General features: G+C 46.6%; 5 protein-coding genes across 5 annotated transcripts; 1 reads left to right on the top strand and 4 right to left on the bottom strand.

The window, feature by feature from the left end:
* Positions 1-209: 209 nt before the first annotated feature.
* Positions 210-2,043, bottom strand: F5B22DRAFT_571130 (Alpha/Beta hydrolase protein). The gene is made up of 7 exons (XM_047973158.1): positions 1,935-2,043; positions 1,641-1,837; positions 1,091-1,566; positions 969-1,041; positions 820-873; positions 546-758; positions 210-450 (listed from the first exon to the last, which is right to left on the bottom strand). The coding sequence occupies exons 1-7, from the start codon at positions 2,037-2,039 to the stop codon at positions 309-311; spliced, it is 1,260 nt and encodes a 419-aa protein (XP_047833391.1). The 5' UTR covers positions 2,040-2,043; the 3' UTR covers positions 210-308.
* Positions 2,044-4,316: 2,273 nt separating this feature from the next.
* On the top strand, positions 4,317-5,673 carry F5B22DRAFT_571176 (uncharacterized protein). Its single transcript, XM_047973159.1, has 2 exons — positions 4,317-4,701; positions 4,782-5,673. Exons 1-2 carry the CDS (start codon positions 4,501-4,503, stop codon positions 5,496-5,498), a joined length of 918 nt encoding a protein of 305 aa, XP_047833392.1. The 5' UTR covers positions 4,317-4,500; the 3' UTR covers positions 5,499-5,673.
* Positions 5,674-5,848: 175 nt separating this feature from the next.
* F5B22DRAFT_644104 (uncharacterized protein) lies at positions 5,849-11,354 on the bottom strand (the record flags this gene model as incomplete). The annotated part of the gene is made up of 5 exons (XM_047978380.1): positions 5,849-8,192; positions 8,268-9,291; positions 9,346-10,603; positions 10,678-11,114; positions 11,195-11,354. 5 exons carry the CDS (start codon positions 11,352-11,354, stop codon positions 5,849-5,851), a joined length of 5,223 nt encoding a protein of 1,740 aa, XP_047833393.1.
* A 1,343-nt stretch (positions 11,355-12,697) lies between these two features.
* Positions 12,698-13,736, bottom strand: F5B22DRAFT_596658 (uncharacterized protein). The gene has a single exon (XM_047974257.1). It carries the CDS (start codon positions 13,635-13,637, stop codon positions 13,002-13,004), a length of 636 nt encoding a protein of 211 aa, XP_047833394.1. The 5' UTR covers positions 13,638-13,736; the 3' UTR covers positions 12,698-13,001.
* Positions 13,737-14,211: 475 nt separating this feature from the next.
* Positions 14,212-19,779, bottom strand: F5B22DRAFT_571235 (uncharacterized protein). Its single transcript, XM_047973160.1, has 6 exons — positions 19,639-19,779; positions 19,109-19,576; positions 19,005-19,055; positions 18,574-18,892; positions 18,389-18,523; positions 14,212-18,337 (listed from the first exon to the last, which is right to left on the bottom strand). Exons 1-6 carry the CDS (start codon positions 19,657-19,659, stop codon positions 14,559-14,561), a joined length of 4,773 nt encoding a protein of 1,590 aa, XP_047833395.1. The 5' UTR covers positions 19,660-19,779; the 3' UTR covers positions 14,212-14,558.
* Positions 19,780-20,107: the final 328 nt, after the last annotated feature.

Raw genomic sequence — 20,107 nt, forward strand, 5'->3', positions numbered from 1 at the left:
CCGGTTATTGCAATTCTGATATGAACGTATTGCCAAGACCGGTTGTGTAGTGGAGAATAACCACATGGCTCGAAAGCTGATCCCATCGTGAAGATTTCATTCCACATCATTCATAGGCATATTGAATAAGCTCATAATTACCAGCTCTACTCAACGATAAGGATTGAAATGGAGAGGAAGATAACGCGCGTTTTCTTTATCTATTTGTTACTCTTTTAAGTTTATCACTAATCTTCATATTCTACTTGCAATCCCCTAAAGTTAGTTCTTTTAACTAAATAGACGGGAAGTAACCCTGTCGAATATCTCTACTTCAAGTATTTTGCTTTGAACGGAATGGTTGAAAGGAATTTTCTAACATCTCCAGGCACTTCCAGGAGCTTGAAAAGCCATTGGAGAATGATGACGAAGGAGGCAGGCTCGCCCATATGCTTGGAACCACTAACAAAACTGTATAACTAAAGTAAGCTTCAAGATAAGGTGTTATATCAGCGTAGAAAGACATGATCAAGGTTTTATGCTCTAGAATGGGAGATAATGCATACCGAACTTCTTTGGGGTCACCATGCTGTAGACACAAATAGTAATCATCGATAGGAAAGATCTCGTCCTCCATGCCATTTACAAGGAGGAGGCGTGCGCATCCCTGACGGTCGAGAATTCCACTTTTAAGCAGAGAAAATCGCTCACTTGCGTCTTCCTTGAAACGCTCAAAGTTGGCTCCGTAACCAAACTTATAACAGAGCGTATGCGCCAAACTGTGTATCGTGTTAATTAATTGTATCTTGATCTAAGATAAGGCAAGAGATTAGGACTTACTCGAATGGATATTCTAAGGTGTCCACTGCATCCAGCCATTTTGGGTCGAACATGCTGTATGAATGGAATAGTTAGGAAGCATAGTTATTTAAAGTTTCGAGGGTAATGTTTCATTTTCACATGAAAATGAAACAAAGGGTAACACTTACTGATGACATCCGCCCCCTAACGCCACCACACCTTTAAGCTTATCAGGATGCGTATGCGCGAGGCGTATCGAATCTACAAGACTCAGCCAGTGGTTACCTCTTTGGGCTATAAAGGTACTGACAGTAGCCACCGGTGCTAAAGCCCCAGTTCACAATCTTACTTTGGTCAATCTGCACCTGCTGGCCAACCCAGTGGAACATGCTTGACCACACGCGGTCCGGTGAGCTGGGATCTGAAGGAGCCCCAGGATTGTCTCCAGTCCCTGGAATCTCAACAACAAGGAGCGCGACTCCAAGTTCAGCCCATCCATCTTTCCATACCGCAAGCTCAGTTCTGTAACCGTCCAACCCGGTGAAGATGATAACAAGGGGTACCTGATTATCCGGAGATGCATGCTCCGGGAGATGGTAATAACCGGGTAACGCCGTGCCGTCCCCAAACGCGGCATGGATATGCGGAATCGTCACTTCGGTCATCGGATACTTCTGGAGCTTAAGACCTGCAAGTGCAGCCTCTTTACCTTTCACCCATGCGATTTGCTGGTTCTCAGAGCGAGGAGCAGGGAACCGTGCGATGCGATATAATGCTGACGCTCTCCTAAAGGGTATCAAAATGCGACCCGTCTCACCAGCACGTCGACCATCAATAAGAGAGCAAACAGAAGTACGTACATGAATAACTCCGAAGCTTCATCTCTCTCTTGTGAAGCCTCTGCTTGCGACACCAGTTCTGCGGCCTTGGCGAAGAAATGCGACGCATATTCATCCCAATTGTAGGGTGGCTTGAGGCCGGCAGCTATAATACTCTTGACTACAGGCTCGAAATCTTGCGAAGTGCCGTACATGAATGGGTATACGCCCATGTCACACTGCGGACCACGCGTTACTATTTAGCATTCAAAGAGGGATATCAACAGCATAGTTGGTCCGTTGTGTGCAGAAAGTCAAAGTCTTGCTTGCACTTACTAATGGCTTCCATTTTGTCTCCCAGAGAGCCTCGAAACTCTGATGGTGCACAGCTTGCTGCGATAGCTTGTCTTCAATGAAATACCTGCCTCCAGGAAATGCCATTGTGTATGTTTTAGAAAGTACAGCGCAGGAAATGTTCGAGCACGGTACAACCATAAATAATGTATACCTATATTTATATGGAATCCGTTAGCTGGTTGCTGACCTATGGAGAAGCTATCATATACCTATAAGGTTCGGGTGAAGGTCCGGACTATTGCCCGGACATGGGTGTGGGGTGGTCCGATGACTATAACCAGCAGCCAGCTGCATGCTTGAAGCACTCATATGATATCAGCAGGAAGTTTATGCAAGATTTATCAGAGGCCTTCCAAAATTCATTTATTATCGCGGTACAGCATAAGAAGGAGCAAGATAAGACGACATATTTAATGAGCCCGCCTCCAACTCGCTGGGCATACGATGAACTCGGCTGTTATGATCTTGATGACATTCCATTTGATTTGGGCGGCCGATTTACTGCAGAAATGTATTATATTCTTTTCTTCGTCTAATCTCTGCGGGTCATCAGTATGATCATATGATATTTCCATTTTCATAACAGGCGTCTACTCGTCTCTATGTTATGAAATGGGATAGTATTTTACATCTGCGCCTTTTTGCTCTACGAACATCAGGTGGCTCTTCTGTCCGGTAGTCAAATGAGAATTATTCGACCCCGCCAACTAGTAGGTACCCTCTCTAGAATAGATGGGCCAAAAGTAGGAGATTGCATGTTGTAGGCAGAAGAAATCCCATTCTCTATGCTAGACTCTCTTCTATAGTCAGTCTAAGTAGCGCTATCTTGCGCAGTAGGATTTCTGTTACCCTCAGTTTCTCCTGTTCAATAGCCGCCGGGAGACCTACGTAGATCTCACCTTCTGATGCCTCAGCTCAAAATTCAGTGCCATTTTATAGATAAGAACATTGAGAGTGAAATACTGCTTTATCGATAATGCGTAGCTAAGATCCAGTTGGGTATGAGCCGGGTTTTCTGCCATCAAAAATAGGTCGTTGACATAAAGGGGTATCACGTGACTACATAGACTACAGTCACTTTGTGTATAGTTCTGGCTGCATTAGTCTCTGCCCTCGTAGGGACTTTTTCTATCTGCAGACTCCAGAGGGTGAAGGTATGCGCAAAGTCGAAATGATACTACAAGTTGTGTATATAAATCGATTGAATAGGCTTTAATGGGTCGAGGGCGATAGACGCAGATCAAACTCCTTTTTTTTGTTCAATTGCATCAATTTACGCATTTCTTATCAGTTTATATCGTATCGGAACTGATGTCGGTAATGGAGGCATAACCACGTCGCGACCGGCGCGGATGGAATATGAACCAAAAACAGTCACCAAATTTGACATCATCGCGAATCACTCTTAAGTTCACAGTCGAAATGTTGACTTCCGGGGGATACCGTAGCGCATTTACGGGTTACTCTATATGACTAGAAGCGAGCTACGAAGTAGATCCTCATGAAAATGTGCCTTGAGGCACTTCCACGCTCAGCTTCAATGGATCCATTCTTTGCTTCTCAATGGACCAACAGACACAACAATGGCACACTCGCGACTTCGGAACTAAAAAAATGTCGCGATAGTGAGGCCGATCGGCGATTCCCCACAACAAGCTGAGTGCATGGGCAACGACTGACGAGCCCAATGGATGCCAAGTAGGGGCCCTTGAGTGTCTCAACCCAGCACTTTATTCTAACCCCATTTCGATTAAAGATTAGTCAACTATATAGATTCTACACCAAGTTTAATAGGCCATCGCACTCGTGAAATCATGACGCATACGGTCGCAACGCATTTTTATTTGCATCGAACTGCTCTGAAATAGAATCCCATATGACGTGAGTGAGCATCCTGAATCGATCTTCGAGGTTACTGTGGAATTAGTGGCTTCATCTAACCCTCTATTTGGTGAAGACTACTTGTAATTGCCATGTCGGAGCCCAGCTTCAGGCGACCATAGCTACGAGAAGCGAGGTAGTCCGCGGTCGGAATAGTAATGCCGTTCCCCGCAAAGTAGCGGACTTCGATGGAGTTTAGCACGCCATCCCGAAATCCGCCAACACGCGTTATGAGACGCCCGGGGCCTACAGAGCATAAGTGTACACCGCTGGGACTGTAAGCGATTGCAAATCATGTGGATCGTGTTCTTGATGCGGAGAAGTGGGGGTAAGCAGGAGGCAGTGGAGGTCAAAATCGGACAGGGGATATAGATGTCATATTGACAGTATCGGCATGGTAGATGCTTCGGCCCCCGATTTGAAGCGGCTTACCACCTATAGGTAAGGAAGTATCACTAAGATAACATTCTGATAGCCTATGCCATGTAGTTCATGTAGGCAGCCATTCAGGGGTTTCCGGTGTGCGGGCCCGAATCCTGCGAAGGAACGACTTTCGCATATATAAGCCAGTAGAACGATAAAGAGTTGAATCAAGCTTTCTCACTGCTTCCCCCACGAGCAATTATCGGAGCTACTGATCGCCTGATATCGACTTTGTTTCAATATGGCAAGCACAACTGGAGCCGCTCCTATTGAGAAATGGGGCGTAGAGTCGGAAAAGAATATCGGCGTCGACGACGCCCAGGCTTACAAGGATAAGGTGTGGGTAGACACAATCCCATGGGATTACAACCTGTTCCGTGAGTTGCTGGAGAAATACAGCAAGGTCGCCCCGGATCAAGTTGAAGCAGAGATTTTCAAAATTGTAAGAGACAACATGGCCATACTCCATCCTACCCAGGTGTCACTGATGCTCCAAACTTTTCTGACCATAGTCCCATACAGCGCGATAAAGCATGGGCAATCGCCAAGTACCCTTGCATAGGCTACTTCACCTTCTTGCGGCTTCTGGAGTTCGGCGGAGAAAACCCAGTGATGGTCAAGGCCATTGAGCGCCTCAAGGCGCCAGGCTCGCAGGAGACTTTCCTCGAGCTCGGCGGGTTCATTTGCCAAACGATCCGGCAGCTCGCCTACGAAGGTGTCGACTCAGCACGCCTCTACGGCAGCGACCTGCACCCCGAATTCCTCGAACTGGGCTATGAAATGTTTCACGACCGTGACACCCTGAAAGCCACACTCGTAGCAGGCGACTTGCTAGTCCCGGATGAAGAGTACGCGAGCAGCGCAATGGCCAAAACGTTCAACGGCAAGATCAACATTGCGCACGCGTCGAACTTTTTCCATCTATTTGGCTGGGATGCCCAGCTCGTTATCTGCGAACGCATTGTAAGGTTCTTCCGTCGTGGGTTAAGCAGGGAGACACCGGCGGTCTTGTTTGGGTCGCATCTAGGCTCCGTTCAACCAGGCCCCATGAAGGCGGGAGGATTTAGTGTTTACGCGCATGATGAGAAGACGTTTCAGTCGCTATGGGATGAAGTTGGCAAGAAGACGGGCACGAGCTGGAAAGTGAGCATGGAAGTTTTGTCGGTAGCAAGTCCAAAGGTGAACCCTTTCAGCGATAACGCGAGGCGCATGCGCTATATTGTAACTGGTGAGCTCTAAACTATGAGCCAGAGTAGCAGAGGCAGGGTAATGAGTTGCACGTCATTATGTAGCTATGTAGCTACTTACCCCTATTTCTGTCATGTAGGAAGTTAGTTACAATGTTGGTAGTCAAGCGGCCAAGCCCTACAACTATGAATCATCCTGATTTTGGCCTATATCAGCTAGAATGACATACTCAATTGTATAATTAGTGCAGACTTTTCCCTACCCCTAAGCCTCATCCCCGGCCAATTCCCATACGAGGCAGCATGGCCACAGCCTCCTAGCTCAATGATAGCCCACGTTAGTCTAATCCCAAGTGCAGTTTTCTACAACAATTTCAGTCGTTGCAGCTGAAATCTGCTAGATTAAGCCCAAACCTTGTGAAACTTTTCATCAAAGTCTTGCTTTAGTAAGGTAAATGCCTCTAAGACATCCGCCAGGCCTCTACCTTCCCCTTCCCAAATCGGAGGCTCGAGGGGCGTGGCGGTCAGCTTGTTGGGCTTTTCATGAACCGCACGATCTTCCGTGCCGGAATAATTATCGTCATCGTCGTCTTCATCCTCCCATGACTCGACTACCTTCGCTTTGGTTATTTTACTGAGCGAAGTATCATGCTTCACATGGTTCGTAGTTTCTACCATTTTGGGGATGGTGTCTTTGTCATTCACTTCTTCATCATAATCATCGAATCCGACAAGGTCATCGTCGACAATATTCTCTGCCCGAACGAAATTCGTCAGACTGGTGACAATTGTGGCTAACACGAGGGAGAAGTCTCGAAGGAGGAACCACACGTCTCCTTGCTTGATCCTGTTGTCTCGTGTGAGAGCGTCGTAGTCCCCATCCTTGAAGAAATCATAGATATATGAATTGAATGCGGTAGACACGTCGTGGGGCCAGATTGGGATGTACGGCACTGCTGATTCTTCGAGAAATACACCACTTCGGATGTTGGAACACAGGTCGCGAATGCTCTTGAACTCATCTGAGAACCCCGATAGGGCCGAGAAAGGTGATCGCAGCTTGGTAGCTGGTAAATCACCTGCAAGTTGCAACATGCGCGGCTCCTCACCCCCGACCGCAATTCCACTGAAAGGCAAATGTCTGTCGGGGACGTTGTGCAGGTATTGGTTGATATAAGTCCCTGCGTAGGCCTTAAAGATCTCCAATGTCTCGTTGTTGTGAAGTATCAGGAGATCCTCAGCTTCTTTGGGAAGACGCGGAAGCGTAAATGAGGCCGAGTCAGTACCTAGGTTATGGACTCGGATACGGTTGAAAAGATGTGCAAGAACTAAACACATTTTTCTCAGGGTACCGCTTGCATCTCTGCGAATATTCGAACAGAGACGGTGGAAATATCCGCTTTTCAAGAGTGAGTGAAAGGCGAAGACAGCATTCTCTGTGAAGTACAGATGTCCCACAAGTCCCGCAAAGTTTATTGGTTTACCATTGGCCGATAGGAGGTGCTGTCTCTGAAGATACTCAACGGAAAACCTCAAGTGATGTTGAATACACTTGCCCGCTTCTTCACCACCTAGGTACAACCTATTCTGTGTCAAAAGAGACTCGACAATACCCAACACGAAAGTAGATTCCCCTGCAGCATCAACGAGGCCTAGCAGCCGGAGAATCAAAGTCGTGGTCAAAGGAAAGTGGCCTTTAAGGTCAGGCAGCCGAGAAGCCATGAGCTCGTGGGCCCGTGTGCGACTAATATTGGTGAATACGACATTACCAAGTAGGTCGAATCCTCTGCGTCCCGCTCGCCCAGCTCCTTGTCTATAATTCAAAGTAGTCAAGAAGAGGGATTCTCCAATGAACGCAACGGTTTTGCAGGGCATGTTTATACCAAGAGCGAGGGTGCCTGTCGCGATCACAGCAGTTAGGTACCCCTTGCGAAACAATATCTCAACAACCTGTCGATATTTCCTATTCATGCCGGCGTGATGAACGGCAATTCCACGCTCCAAGGCCGAAAATAAATGTGGCTTGACAATTTCGTCCTTCAACGAGTCGATAAACCCCTGAAGCTCTGATGGTGTAAGCCGAGAATTGTCTGCGAAGCTAAACTGTTCCAGTGGCTTTTCTGGATCGAAACTTTCCCATTGGCTCACCTCAGCACTGGCATCTTCCCGCATCCTCTCCTGCTTGGTTAGCTTTTCGGTGCTTTTCTTTGGAGGCCTTTTCCCCTCCCCCGACGCCCTCCATACGTTAAAGTCTCTGATTTTTTTCTGCCAGCCTCTGTCTGATGTCTTCCATTCTTCTTCTTTAGACTGAAGCTGTTCCAGTATGAGCTCAAGTACGCGTTCGCATTCCACGCGGTCATAGTTGAACAAGATTGCAGGTAGACCATCTCCCTTGTGTAGGTCAATTAACAGTGCAAAGGTTCTCAGCCGTTCGATCTTCAGAGATGACTGGGTAGGGGTAGTATATGTTTGTTGGATCACCTGTGTGTTAGGGCTGCCGGGCTCTAGGTCTCGGCAAATCTGGTCAAAAGGCGAAGACTCGTCCTGCATCCAAACAGCGAGAACACTCTTGAGTCTTTTTGTCCACGCAAGCACGTCGGATTTCTTAGGTATACTAGAACAGATTCGGGACGGGTGTAGCGATTCGTCTAGTGGAAACCTGTTAGTCTGGAACTTGTCCATTGATGTCCACAGGCTGAGTGCATCTCGTGGTTCAAGACTAAGTTCTTCAAGATCGACTCCTGTTCTAGAGATAGCAATTCAATCAATAAACCCGTTTCAAAAAAAACTCTTAAGATATAAATAGAAGGTCCTGACTAACCTGTTGCCCAACGTGGCAATTGGGTGAATGTATTCGAAGTTAGAACTCGCTCGATTTGATCCATCCAATCCTGGGACTGGAAGATGCTCGCGACGGTGCAACCCTCCGAACTCAACCCTTTCAGAAGGAGCGTAGTGAAAAGCTCGAAGATCGGAGTACCGACTGCCGTGGGTTATCATCTTGAAATTGAAGCCTTTAGAGGTTTGGGATACCCTAAGCCAGTCACAGAATTCCTCGGGATTTCCAACAGTTGCAGAAAGAGCAATTATCGGACAAGGCGCCATGAGCAACAGCTGTTCCCATACAATACCATCATCAGCCTGTCCGATACAATGGACCTCGTCGAAAATAATGCGCTTAACTCGCTTTGACCAAGAATTGGCATTTGTAGGGGAAAGCAGCATGATTTGCAGAACATGGGGGACTGTAACTAATATCTGGCAGCCTGTCGGGTTGTTTACTCGGTAATCGCGCGTGTGTATAGCCCAAACTGACCTTCCTTTATGATGGTAAGACTTCTTGAATCGAGCCTGGATCTCAGCAGCAATTTGGTTGACAAGAGCCTTTGTGGGAGCAACATAAACTAGAACGCCATCGTTATCTGCTCGAAGGATTTTTTCCATAGCGTAAAAGGAGATAAACGTCTTGCCGGAAGAAGTAGGAGCCACGATGAAGAGGCCATCATTAGCATCGATACTGTCGAGCACTGAAACTTGCCACGCATCTGGCTCAAACGGCACGCGGTCGTCTTTGCGTGAGTCGAAACTCCGTTCTAGGAAAGGGCCACAATGTCCGAGCTGGAACTCATAAGAACCCAGAGTTGGTAACGTAGGGTGGCTGGATTCTAAAATCCGTGGCTGAAACCCTAAATGGCGCGAGAGTAAGGGTTGATTAGTCAACACTTGGCTCGAAATTCCTATAGCTGAGCTTAGGAGTTGCAAGGCTGCTGAAATCTCCTGGGTTGAGCCAGGCAACTTTGAGGTTTCTATGATCTGGTTGAACAACAACGACCCTATGCTTAATGCTGCTGGACATCATAAGACAAGGTTGAATCGCAGATCCTAGGGCTGAAACATACCTGGTTGACTACTCGTTGCGACCACCCGCTCTTCCCAAGCACGATAAAGCGTGTCACATAGGTATAATGACACTTCAGCGCCAATTGCTAACCTGTCTTCCTTTGTTAGACTCAAGAAGTACTTGTTGGCTTTCTGAAAGCGTCCGATCAAAGCCTTCTCTTGGCTGAAATCACGGGCTACTGTATGCCAGTGACGGAATGTGTCACTGCTTCTTTCCTTCAGCTTTCGAGATTGAATAAGCAGTGCAGTCTCGCGAGCATTATTCTTGCCTGTAGCGCTTCCTATCTTTTTCTTCCCCTTCGATGCGTCCACAGCCGTCCGGTTAGTTGGAGCTTTTTTCGAAGGTGCTGAGACGTCTACTATAATAGTTTTAGGTTCGATCAACTTCCCCGACGCGTTGACTAGGCTAGCAGAGTATGCCAACGTATCAGCCATGAATTCTTGATTTCTCTTCCTAGCATAGAAGCCTGGTTTCTTCTGTGCTCCTTTGGCTTCAAGGCCCTTTTTTGCGTTATGCCAGTGTGTAAGCTCTCGAAAAACTTTGCTCTCACTCGTTTCTTCATGTACATCGGTCGTCTGAAGATGTACAGATGCAAGAAATTTGTTCAAGACGCCATGGCTGAATGGAAGAATTGTTGCTTTTGACGGATCATAAATGGAAGTCGTCTGGGTAACTGGGCTCTCCACCTCCGATCCTGTCAAAGTTTGCACGTACTTGTTGCCGAGTAGGGAGATACTGGCCCACTGCTCAACACAAGTGATCAGTGGCTTTGCCTTGGAAATTAATGTGGCAGGAACATGCTGGCCCGTTGAAAGGGCTGTGTGCAACGACAAGAAGAGTGTTCCGTCGACCAGGTCAAAAAGATCCCAATATAGATCACTAGCTAGCGAGTCTCCTAATTCCGATTCCAGGATTTTGGTTGCTTGCTGACAGAAGTTACTTAGAAACTCGCTAACACATTGTTGCGCCTGCCTTCTTGATGTTGATGCTCGCTCTGCTAAGCGTGTGCAGCTGATTACTACGCTGTGTAGAATCATAGCTGTTGCCATGACCCTGTGATTTTCGTCTCGCTCAGATTGTAAAACCCTATGTAGTGCGACAACAGTCAACAATTCTCTATAGCTTCTCCCTTGGTATAGAGCATAGCTAGGTTTCGATAGCTCCTCTAGCTCCCGTGAGCCAGAAATTGGAAGTAGTCTTGGAGATATTGTTAAAGATCGTATCCGAGGAGCTGCCGTTATCATAGGCACAATGACCTAACCATCTCGTTAGTCGGTCTTGGGTGATTCGGCCAGTACAACCAGGTCGCACTGTGATCATCAATACCTACCCTGGAGCTTCTGAACTCGGTGCCATGAATTAAGGCTACACTATGCCTCATTTGAAGAAATTGGTGAATCATGTACTGAGACACTGCTGAATTCTGCGTCGAACGTCCCGAGGCAGTCTGGCCATCGTGGCACATTAAGAATGACGCCGGGTATTGAGCTAGGTGCTGATGAAACTGCTCGCTATCGATCGAGGGGAACAAGTACACTAATCCGGTATCCTCATTCCAAAAAGTCCTGTTGGCAGACAGTTGGAGATGCCGAACTAGAATAGTTCTTGTCATTTCAAATTTGTATGACATGCATTGCGGTGTTGCCGAAGGTGTACACAGCCTCACTTGGTTATCAAAGAACACGATGTGAAATCTGCAGCCTCGAACTTGCAGATTCTTGAGAAATGACTCTACTGCAAATATTGCGTGCAGAAGCTGAAATCCAACTGGGTTCAGGGTATGTTAACGACAAGGTATCACCGCTGTAGAAGGAAGAAGCTTGAGATGAAGAAAAACGACGTCTTACTGTCGTAATCAACGCCCAAAGTGGTGACACTATGGAGCAATAAGGAATCGCCGTCGATGAAGAACAGCTGTTTCCCACCGAAATCACCAACTATGTCGATTCTGCGCGGATGTATGGTTTCGTACCACGCAGCAAGCTTCATACGGCTCTCATTCTCCATGATGAGTGATGAAGGTACGTGGCAGAGAAGGTCTTTCATCAATGCACTTTATAGATATACAGGCGTCGCGATGGGATCGGGGTAGGAGAAAGTAACGAACAAAATCGCTGAAGATGGCCGACAAGCTCACTTACTACCAGTAGTTGGCTACCTAGTGATAACTTGTTGACGGGCAGGAAAAAGGCATTACCCCGCTGCGGAGTTTGGGTAGCTTTATGTTTAAATAATGCATTTTGTTTGCTGCCTTACAATGCGATGATACGGCGATGTGCGCTTCGATTGTGCTCGGCTGGTTTCTAGGCAACATAACGCTGCCCTATCGATGTATCGGCTGTCTGCTTATGCGCACAATCACACAGTGGAGGTGACAAGTCGCAGGTTTGTCGCTGCGGTCTCTGGCTGCGGTCTGTGACAATCATCTTGAATGGATTCTTTTCCTGGCCCGACGTGAATAGCCTCAAGCCTGGGATGGGATGCCTGTCGACACATGCCCGGATCTACTCCAACCTGGCATCAAAACCTGGTGTTCTCAAAGCGATTGAGTAATTGAGGTGCCCGCCTACGTGATTGAGAGGCTAGAGATTGCTTGAGAAGATCGCATTAGTATTACAATCAAAGGTTGAGGAAGTAATGAGGTATCAAAATTGCAGAAACTGAGGTATCATGTTACCTGTATGAAGTAGGTACCTAGGTACTTTTGGGACGGGTTTCTCCTGGATAATGTGTTCCTAGTTTAGTGGATTCTAGCTGCCCCATAGTGCTGAGCTACGCTGTGCCTAAGCGCTAATGATGAGAGCTCGACAGGTGCTTACCTAAGGTATTGAGTATATGATACCGAAGTCCTTACTACCTCGCAACAGGGGTCGACATTATGGAGATGTAGCATCCCGTCAACGCTTGCGATAGTTAAGCCAAAGCTGTCAAACATTATGAGCTGCCTATCTTGCGTTTGCAGAAATGATACTGACGTAAACATCTATTTGCCATGCCAGCATACCTGCGTATTCCCGGCGATATGTGCTTGCTTGCTCACTTCGTTGCTTTTTTATTCCCCTCAATCCTCATCAATTGGTGATCGCCAGAAACAGACATTCCACATCTGAACAGATGCATCTTTTCATCTAGACATGCAAACAGGCTGTTTTCCGTTGTTTTTGTTCGACACCATGTCTGCCTTGGCCCGCGTATGGCTCTACCCCTAGCCATATCAAGCCCCTTACAGGGCTAGAGATGGGAGCCGACATGGCGCATGGCGCGAAACTACCCAATTAAAACTCGAGAAAAGCAGTTGTGAAGAGGTCTGTGTTTATAACAACCGAAAAAATGGGTTTCATAATGTAGAAACAGGGAAGTTCAAGATGGAGACTGCTTCTCGATAATCTTTGACCTCATTCATTATCAAGTAAACACCGTGCTGTATCAGCAGTGAAGTCGCAGCATCATTTCACTCAATTTAGAATACATAGTTCTTTAGCTCCAAAGATGTATAAGACTAATAATACAATGCAAAGTCCATTGGACATTTTGAGTTTGAGCGCTCTCAACTTTTCTTTTCTCTCTAAGCTTCTATCGCCTCGAATAGTATGGTCTGTTTGCCACACTGCTCTACCAGGTTATACTGTAGCTGTCATCCTCCGAGTGCATCTACTATGGATTGACGCGTATAAGATCGACAAGCTCGCAGGTTGGGTTATGAGGTTTACCGGCCGTAATCCATGACAGAGTCTGTGCATAGGTACCAGAGAACTGCCAACAAACAGCCCAGTGATAGTATCCGTAGTCATCACTATATTCGGGCTGCTCTCCAGGAACGAACTTGCTATCGTCGAATTCCCGAACGCTGAAAGACTTGTTGTCATCGTCGAAGCCGATGTCAAAGTAACCACCCACGCCAAGCACAGGGACGCCAACATTCGAATTAGACATATAGGTGATGTCCAGCACCTGTCCACGATACGGGGAAGGGGTCGTGGTGTTGAGTGTCGGGTTCGCGAGCAGGAAGCCTACTTCGTGGCCTCTGTACTGTATGAAGCCAGTGTAGTTGAAGTACCACTGGTATGACGGGTCGCTGACGGTAGGATGCGCGGTAGGTTCGTAGCTGATGAAAGTCGGCGCTGTCGAGCCCGGCAAGTTGTATAGCTTCAGGTAGCCATCAATTGAACTGTTGCAGGCTTTGCCTTTCACTTGCAGAGCGAAAGGTCCCTCTTGTTGCAACTGAGTCTGTGCTGACACCGCGCAGATGGCGCTCAGTCCAGAAAGGAACGTTGATAATCGCAATCGCATATTGATTGGGTTTAAAGACTGACTTCGCAATGTGCAAGAATAAACGTGTTAAGCTAGACAATCTATTACCTACTTTATTTACATTCTGGTGTGTTACCTTTATGATTTTATATAACGAACAATTCCCTTTCCTACATGTGCAGCATTTCAGACATCTCGTATTCAGTGGCAGGTAATTCTGTTGCCTAATGAGCATTATAACCCTGAAGGTGGTACGCCAAGAGCAACTACCAGCGATCCCGACGACGATCTCGAGTAAGACTAATAGTATCTTTCAATTTACATAGTACCCTAGGAGATTTAGGTCAGGCAGAAACAAATCCCATGTTTCATGAAGACATGATTCTGAGGCGCAGGCGACTATCAAATAAGCACTTAAGACTATGATTGATATCTTAGTTGTGTACATTTGCGCATGTTCAATCGCTGTGTATTAATGGTGAGTATTACGTCATATTACTCATCCATTACATTTCGAAGAGTTTGATGAATGATAATCCCTTGGGATAGCTAGGTGTAATAGCACTTATATGTTCTGCTTCAGTAAAATCTATGATATACCGTTTTAAGTCAGTATGGGAGGAGTCAAAAACTTTTAATGTACTATTACAACTATGCTATGTTATAAGCCCTTGCTCAGATGAATGGATCTAGCAGAAGCCTATCGAACAAAATACCTAGGCAGATCCTAGGTAAGTTAGTTTCTAACATTACAATTTCACTAGCCTTACCTGCAGCACATTTAGGCGGAAATGACTATTCCCGTCTTGTTTCCATTCCTGATTAATATGCCAAGGATAGACCCAAAAGCAAAGTCTCATGTCTACACCACATACCTACACGAACCGGTATATGTTTCATCCAATTGGAACAACAAGGTCATTTGGAAAATGGCACGAGGAACCGATGTTCTGGCTACCTTCATTTATCAACTACGACCTCATCAGTCATGAAAACCGTTGATACAGCGTTCTCAATGACTGCCAAGAATCCTTGACGAGGAAAAACAATACTAGTCCCGGAAACCAGAACCGGCGCAATGCCATTGCTAGAACCAATTAACTCGAATGGAATGAACAAATGGCGTCTTCTCGTGTAACTTCGAATGTCGCCACTCTTAATCGATGACATTTCAATCGAGCAGATCCAAAGTTCTGTATCTAAATAGACGAGAGTCTCATTGTCCCAACCTATGAACATTCGGATCGTCCGATGTAGTAGACATAACAAGGGCTGTGGCTTCCCGAGAGCACTCTCTGGAGTCGTTTCTGTCTCGTGGAGTATGTGCTCCAAGTAGTAGACTAGAAGCTTCGGAGAATCTTCCTGTTGTGATTTCTCTAGCTCGACTGCTAGGAACCTTGAGCTCTCTGTGAAGAGTAGTCGTTGGCCCGGCGGCACAGGATGGCCACGATGAGACACAAGGGTGACTTTCGCTTTCAAGGAAATGCGTCTTGCCGTATCGCAGGTCTCATAGAGATACAGAGCCGAATCACCAATCATGATGATATCAAACCCGGTTATAGGATTTGGAAGCCAGGCCCAGGTACGATCAAGAATATCAGGTCCCTCAATTATTGAATTGTCAGGGGCCGATTCAACCGTCGAACTTGGGATCCAGTATATAGAATCAGAAGCGGCCTCGCGTACCAACAGCTTGGACCCGCTAGGGCTTAACTGTAAGTCGCGGACTGAACTCATAATTTTAACTCCAAGGACCTTGCGACCGGCTTCCATCATGTTCCCATCACCTTTTGAAGTGGACCATACTTGAATTATACCTGAAGAATCCGCTGTTGCTACATAGCCGCCAACGCTCCATGTTACGCGTGTCACCATTGCGTGACGCCTATGTGAGTATAATGTGTTCTGAAACTTGGCGCTAGAGGTATGAAACAGAACAACTGAACCATCCTCTCTGCCGACTAGTCCAAACTGTTCGGAGCCCATGCTAGTCAGGCTCATTATCTCGGTGACTTCCTGGCTGCGATCAATCACTGTTGCAGGTTGCGCAATTGATTCGCTTATGCTCGACTCATCTGATAAACTCTTCCTCACGAGCGCCGATGGTTCCCAAACTTTTGTTTTAGCCTCACGAATATCATAAAGGCGAAAACCATCAGTGCTGAAAGCTAAGGATCGGACTTCATAGTCATCAGATTTGATGCAATAGAGTAGAGTGAGAGTATCGAAGTCCCAGAGCTTGACGGAACCTCGCATATCACCTGTCGCAAGTGTTCGCCCATCGGGCGTACAGGCAAGAATATATGCTTCGCCGGACACCGAGACAATCTCCCGACGAGTCCAAGGATCAAATACTGCGAGTTCACCGTCCTGTGTCGCAACGGCAAGAAGTTCCACGGCGGGATTACGGTTGAAAAGAACATCTGAGATTGGCGTGCACGCTAGTCCTGCCGTATCTCTCTTGAACCAGCAAGCACCAATTGAAATGTCCTTTTCAAGACTCCAAAGCTGTACAGGACGACCAGGACTCCCACGATAGGCTATCGCCATAATCGCCATATCGGGTGATATATCTGCGTGGAGGATTGCTCGGGGCGTCGCTTTTTTCAGCTGCTTGCAATCCTCCTTCCCTAAATACTGCCCGGGCAGCACAACGCCGTTAGAGGCAGAAAAATGTAGGACTGAGCTACGACTAGTAACGACCGTGACTGTGTCATCATTCGCTGAGAACCTTCCCGCTACAACAGGGTCTTGATGGTTATAAGTCCAAAGTGGTTCACCAACCACATTGAACATGGTGAGTCGACGGGTACCAGATGCAAGTAGTCGTTGGCCAGAGCTATTGAATTTCAGAAATCTGACTGGCTCCCCATGAGCAATAGCTGTCTTTTCTTGACAAGTAGCCGAGTCATAGACTTTGATATGGCCAGTTCTTTGACCAATAGCGAACAGATTGTCTCCAACCGCAAGGGATAATGCCCGTACTCCACGGTAGTCAATGTACGAGACGCAGTCATCCCAGCCAATATGATTTGTGCCGCTGAGCTTAAAGCCACCTTGTGGACTATTGAATTGGAGAAACATAGCAGAATCTACAGGACACAACGGTGCAACATGATAGAAAATTGTGGACGGAAAGTTGACTAAATTTCGAGAAAACTTGGACATAATTCGTATTAAGTCCGATGTCCAGTGTTCAATGAACTTGTACTGTTCGTCAAGGGGCGAGGTAATACACTTGACGCGCCTTTCCAGGTACTGTTTGAGGTTTCGTGCAGCACGGATTACATAGAACAGATCTCGTTTCTTGCGCGCGACAAATTCAATCCAAGACAGTACATTAGTTCGGAAAAAACGATCCAGTAGGGTTAGGACCTCGTCCGATTGAGCCGAAACTTTGATTATATGGTCTGAGAACAGGGTACACGCATAGTCTGCAAACGCAGAGGTCGTTCTTGACTGTACTTGTACAAGTGAGCGGTGCCTTGGTGGCCTCATCTCCTCGGACACCAGATATTGCAGACAGACCACGGCCAAGCGATGGTGGCCTTTGTCCTTGTGTATCGCCAAAGGTGATTGCAATTCGTGATCAAGAAGAAAGTCACGGACTGTAGCGTGGATAACATGTATAGTGCCGGTTTTGCTGTCTATGCGTAACAGCTGGCCACAAAGCCCTTCTACACTTCGTTCCACGCTTCTGATATTCGTAGCCAAATCCAACTTTAACGCAGCGCGCAATTCGAGAACGTTCAAGTTCCGAACTCCACAGACAGCCCAGGTGAGAATAGCCTTTGTGAGCTTGATTTCGCGAGTATTAGTGGCCATCATCTGTAAGATTGTAAAATATATGGAAGCCATGCCCTCAGGCATTTCGTCTAACACCTCGTCGACGCTTTCATCGCTATACACCTTTGCCAATTCCTCTAGAGCGAATTTTGCCCAAAGAAAGATACCCCTCGACTTTCTGACTATTCTTTCAATTAAGGAGTCATATTCGTCTTCGTTAACAGGGAGCATTGTGGCGTTGTCTCGGATATATGCACCAATGTCCTTGAGTGTTCGATCAGTATCGATATGATGGGCGAAGAGAGTTCTATCGAAACGGCTAAAGTGTCGATCGAGATCTGGACGCCTCCTCGTAACAAAGCATAACCTGATGGGAAACGATAGTTCAAACTTTGTTATCAAGCCGAAGAGCTTCGGCCCATCTATGCATTCGTCAAGTCCGTCCACAACCCAGTACTGTGTACTATGTAAGGGTGAATTGAATATTTCGTTCACGAATACTTTTCGCCATATGGTTCGTTCATCCTCTTTATCAAATACCATACCAATCTCCTGTATCTTGTGGAGACTTTGGCGTACTGAGGGATGACGAAGGGCCATTTGATAGGCTATTTGCCGTAAGAAACCGCTAATAGTTTGGTGTGATCTTCGCCCATATTGGAAGAAGTGGTAAGAAACATCGGCTCCCATATTTTGCAGGTGCCGGATTATATGTGTTGCAAGCACTGTCTTCCCCGACCCTGGTTCACCTGTGAGCCAATAGAGCATTGGCTCCTCGGCAAGCGAGTCCCTCCAACCTTCGAATGAATCAACACTTGTGATCCATTCACAAGTTCCTTCTGTCTTGCTTGCCTCAGCTGTAATAAGGTCATCCTCAGAATTATAGGAGATCATCAAAAACGTTTCAATGTCTCTCATTTGGGTCTTTGACTCTTCGGTTCTGTTCAGGAAGACTAAGAGGAGTGTTAGTTGCTGACGGCTTAACAAATGTAGTATCTACGCACCATCGCCTAATAGGTCCTCGACTGCTTTGGATAAAGAATTTCGAATAGTGACGTAGTTGGGATCCTTCGGGCTATCGAATTTGCAAATATTCCGGTGGTCGGCGTTGAGCGGCTGCGCCTTTTCTCCTTTGTATCCTATAATCTTCATCAGATTACCAAACAAGGCGAGTGTGAGGACAACTTACCCAAAACCGCAGAATCTCGGTCGACGATCAGTACAGAGGTTGCAGGGCTCGTTCTAGTCTTCAAGGTCTCATAGAACGACCAAATTTGAACGTTGTCCGTGAACATTCTGAATTCGTCGTTGATAGTTTGCAGAGAAGGTGATCCTTTGAATATCTCCGAGATGTACTGCCTTGAACTAAGAACTGTGCTAGCTCGTAGAATATTGTTGAGGAGTTTCGCAGAATCTGAGCCCTTATGCGGCGTGGCTAGAAAAAACATGCCTTGGATCCTATTAGCAAGGAAGTGAGCTGTTGGATCTTGCTGCGCTAATATGTAGGCCTAAGGTCGGATTAGTGGGCGGTGTTACGAAGAAGAATCCATAGCATTGATGCTTCAGGATACTCTATGGTTATCCAGGGAAAATTCATTCATTTAACACTCATTTTCCTACCTTCTTAATAACGATGCCACCCATTGAATGACCAATGAGGAGGATAGGTGTCTTATCTCCAGTCAGAATTGTTTGTTTGATTCACAGTGAAAGACGTTAATAACCTCTCTTGATCTCCTCAGAAAAGGGGATGTATTCATCTCTGTAAGTAGAGCCCGACCGAAATCATGGAGATCAAGCTTTGTCTCCTTGGTATCCGCCCAGTCGGCGTTGTAGCCAAAAGAGTGAACGCGAGCGTTTTGCAAGTCCTGTTCACGAGGCAGCCAAGCCTGGGGCCAGAAAAGCCTCATATCATCACCCTTGCACCACGTCTTGGTAGAGCCACCTCGCAAACCATGGACGAATATCAAATCAATGAGAGGGTCCGGGGGGTCATAAAGCAGATTTAGTCCGTACGCCCCCCATAAGTCCTCGTCGCTGCTGGCGTGTTTTCGCCTTGCCAGAGAGAATTTCTTGAATCCATTCTGAATTCTGCTAATGCTGGACTGTGATGATGTCGCTTCGAGCTCTGATGATCTGCTATTGAGCTGGCTGGGCAGTGAGATCGAGTTGAGTTCACTGGGTTGTCTTGGCTGCCGAATACGCAAAGCTTAGAAAAAGTGCTAAATATAATCGCGACTAAGAGCATACTTACCTGTGAACCCATCATAGTCATATCTCAAACTTTCGACGGTGTTGTACATACAGTAATTACACTAGAAATAGTAGAGCTGGAAGTTTTGAGTGTGAGTTAGCGGGCTAGATAATTTTGGGGGACTCTAAGGTGCTTTACGCAGTACTACACAAACCACCAGTATTACACCACTAAACGTTCCTATGAAGAATGAGTATCGCCCGACCGTGTGAGGAGGGGGTTTGAGGCAGGCTCTAGCACATGCGGCTAGTGTACCCAGTTCTTCCAAAGAGAGCCATTGCGATTGCATTATAGTGATATATGAGGGTAGGCCATGTATATATCAGCTTTTTGATAGGATAGGCAAGTCTGGCAAAGTTATAGAGGCTGTACAGCTAACTGAGGAATAATAAAAAACCTCTTACCCGACGGGGCAAGATGTCAATCCTCCCCAGATTAAGAATGTTAGATCGTTACTTACCCCATTGTT

This window comes from Xylaria bambusicola (assembly GCF_022495145.1).
Source record: "Xylaria bambusicola strain CBS 139988 unplaced genomic scaffold F5B22scaffold_9, whole genome shotgun sequence".
Lineage (NCBI taxonomy): Eukaryota > Fungi > Ascomycota > Sordariomycetes > Xylariales > Xylariaceae > Xylaria > Xylaria bambusicola.

Coding starts and splice junctions, on each gene's coding strand:
- F5B22DRAFT_571130 (XM_047973158.1), bottom strand. CDS start 2,039: ATGGCATTTCCTGGAGGCAGGTATTTCATTGAAGACAAGCTATCGCAG. Junction 1,567..1,640: donor GAAGCTTCGGAGTTATTCAT/GTACGTACTTCT, acceptor GATACCCTTTAG/GAGAGCGTCAGCATTATATC. Junction 451..545: donor GGTGACCCCAAAGAAGTTCG/GTATGCATTATC, acceptor TTAGTTATACAG/TTTTGTTAGTGGTTCCAAGC.
- F5B22DRAFT_571176 (XM_047973159.1), top strand. CDS start 4,501: ATGGCAAGCACAACTGGAGCCGCTCCTATTGAGAAATGGGGCGTAGAG. Junction 4,702..4,781: donor AAGCAGAGATTTTCAAAATT/GTAAGAGACAAC, acceptor AGTCCCATACAG/CGCGATAAAGCATGGGCAAT.
- F5B22DRAFT_596658 (XM_047974257.1), bottom strand. CDS start 13,637: ATGCGATTGCGATTATCAACGTTCCTTTCTGGACTGAGCGCCATCTGC.
- F5B22DRAFT_571235 (XM_047973160.1), bottom strand. CDS start 19,659: ATGACTATGATGGGTTCACAG. Junction 18,524..18,573: donor CCGAGATTCTGCGGTTTTGG/GTAAGTTGTCCT, acceptor TGAAGATTATAG/GATACAAAGGAGAAAAGGCG. Junction 18,338..18,388: donor CGAGGACCTATTAGGCGATG/GTGCGTAGATAC, acceptor CACTCCTCTTAG/TCTTCCTGAACAGAACCGAA.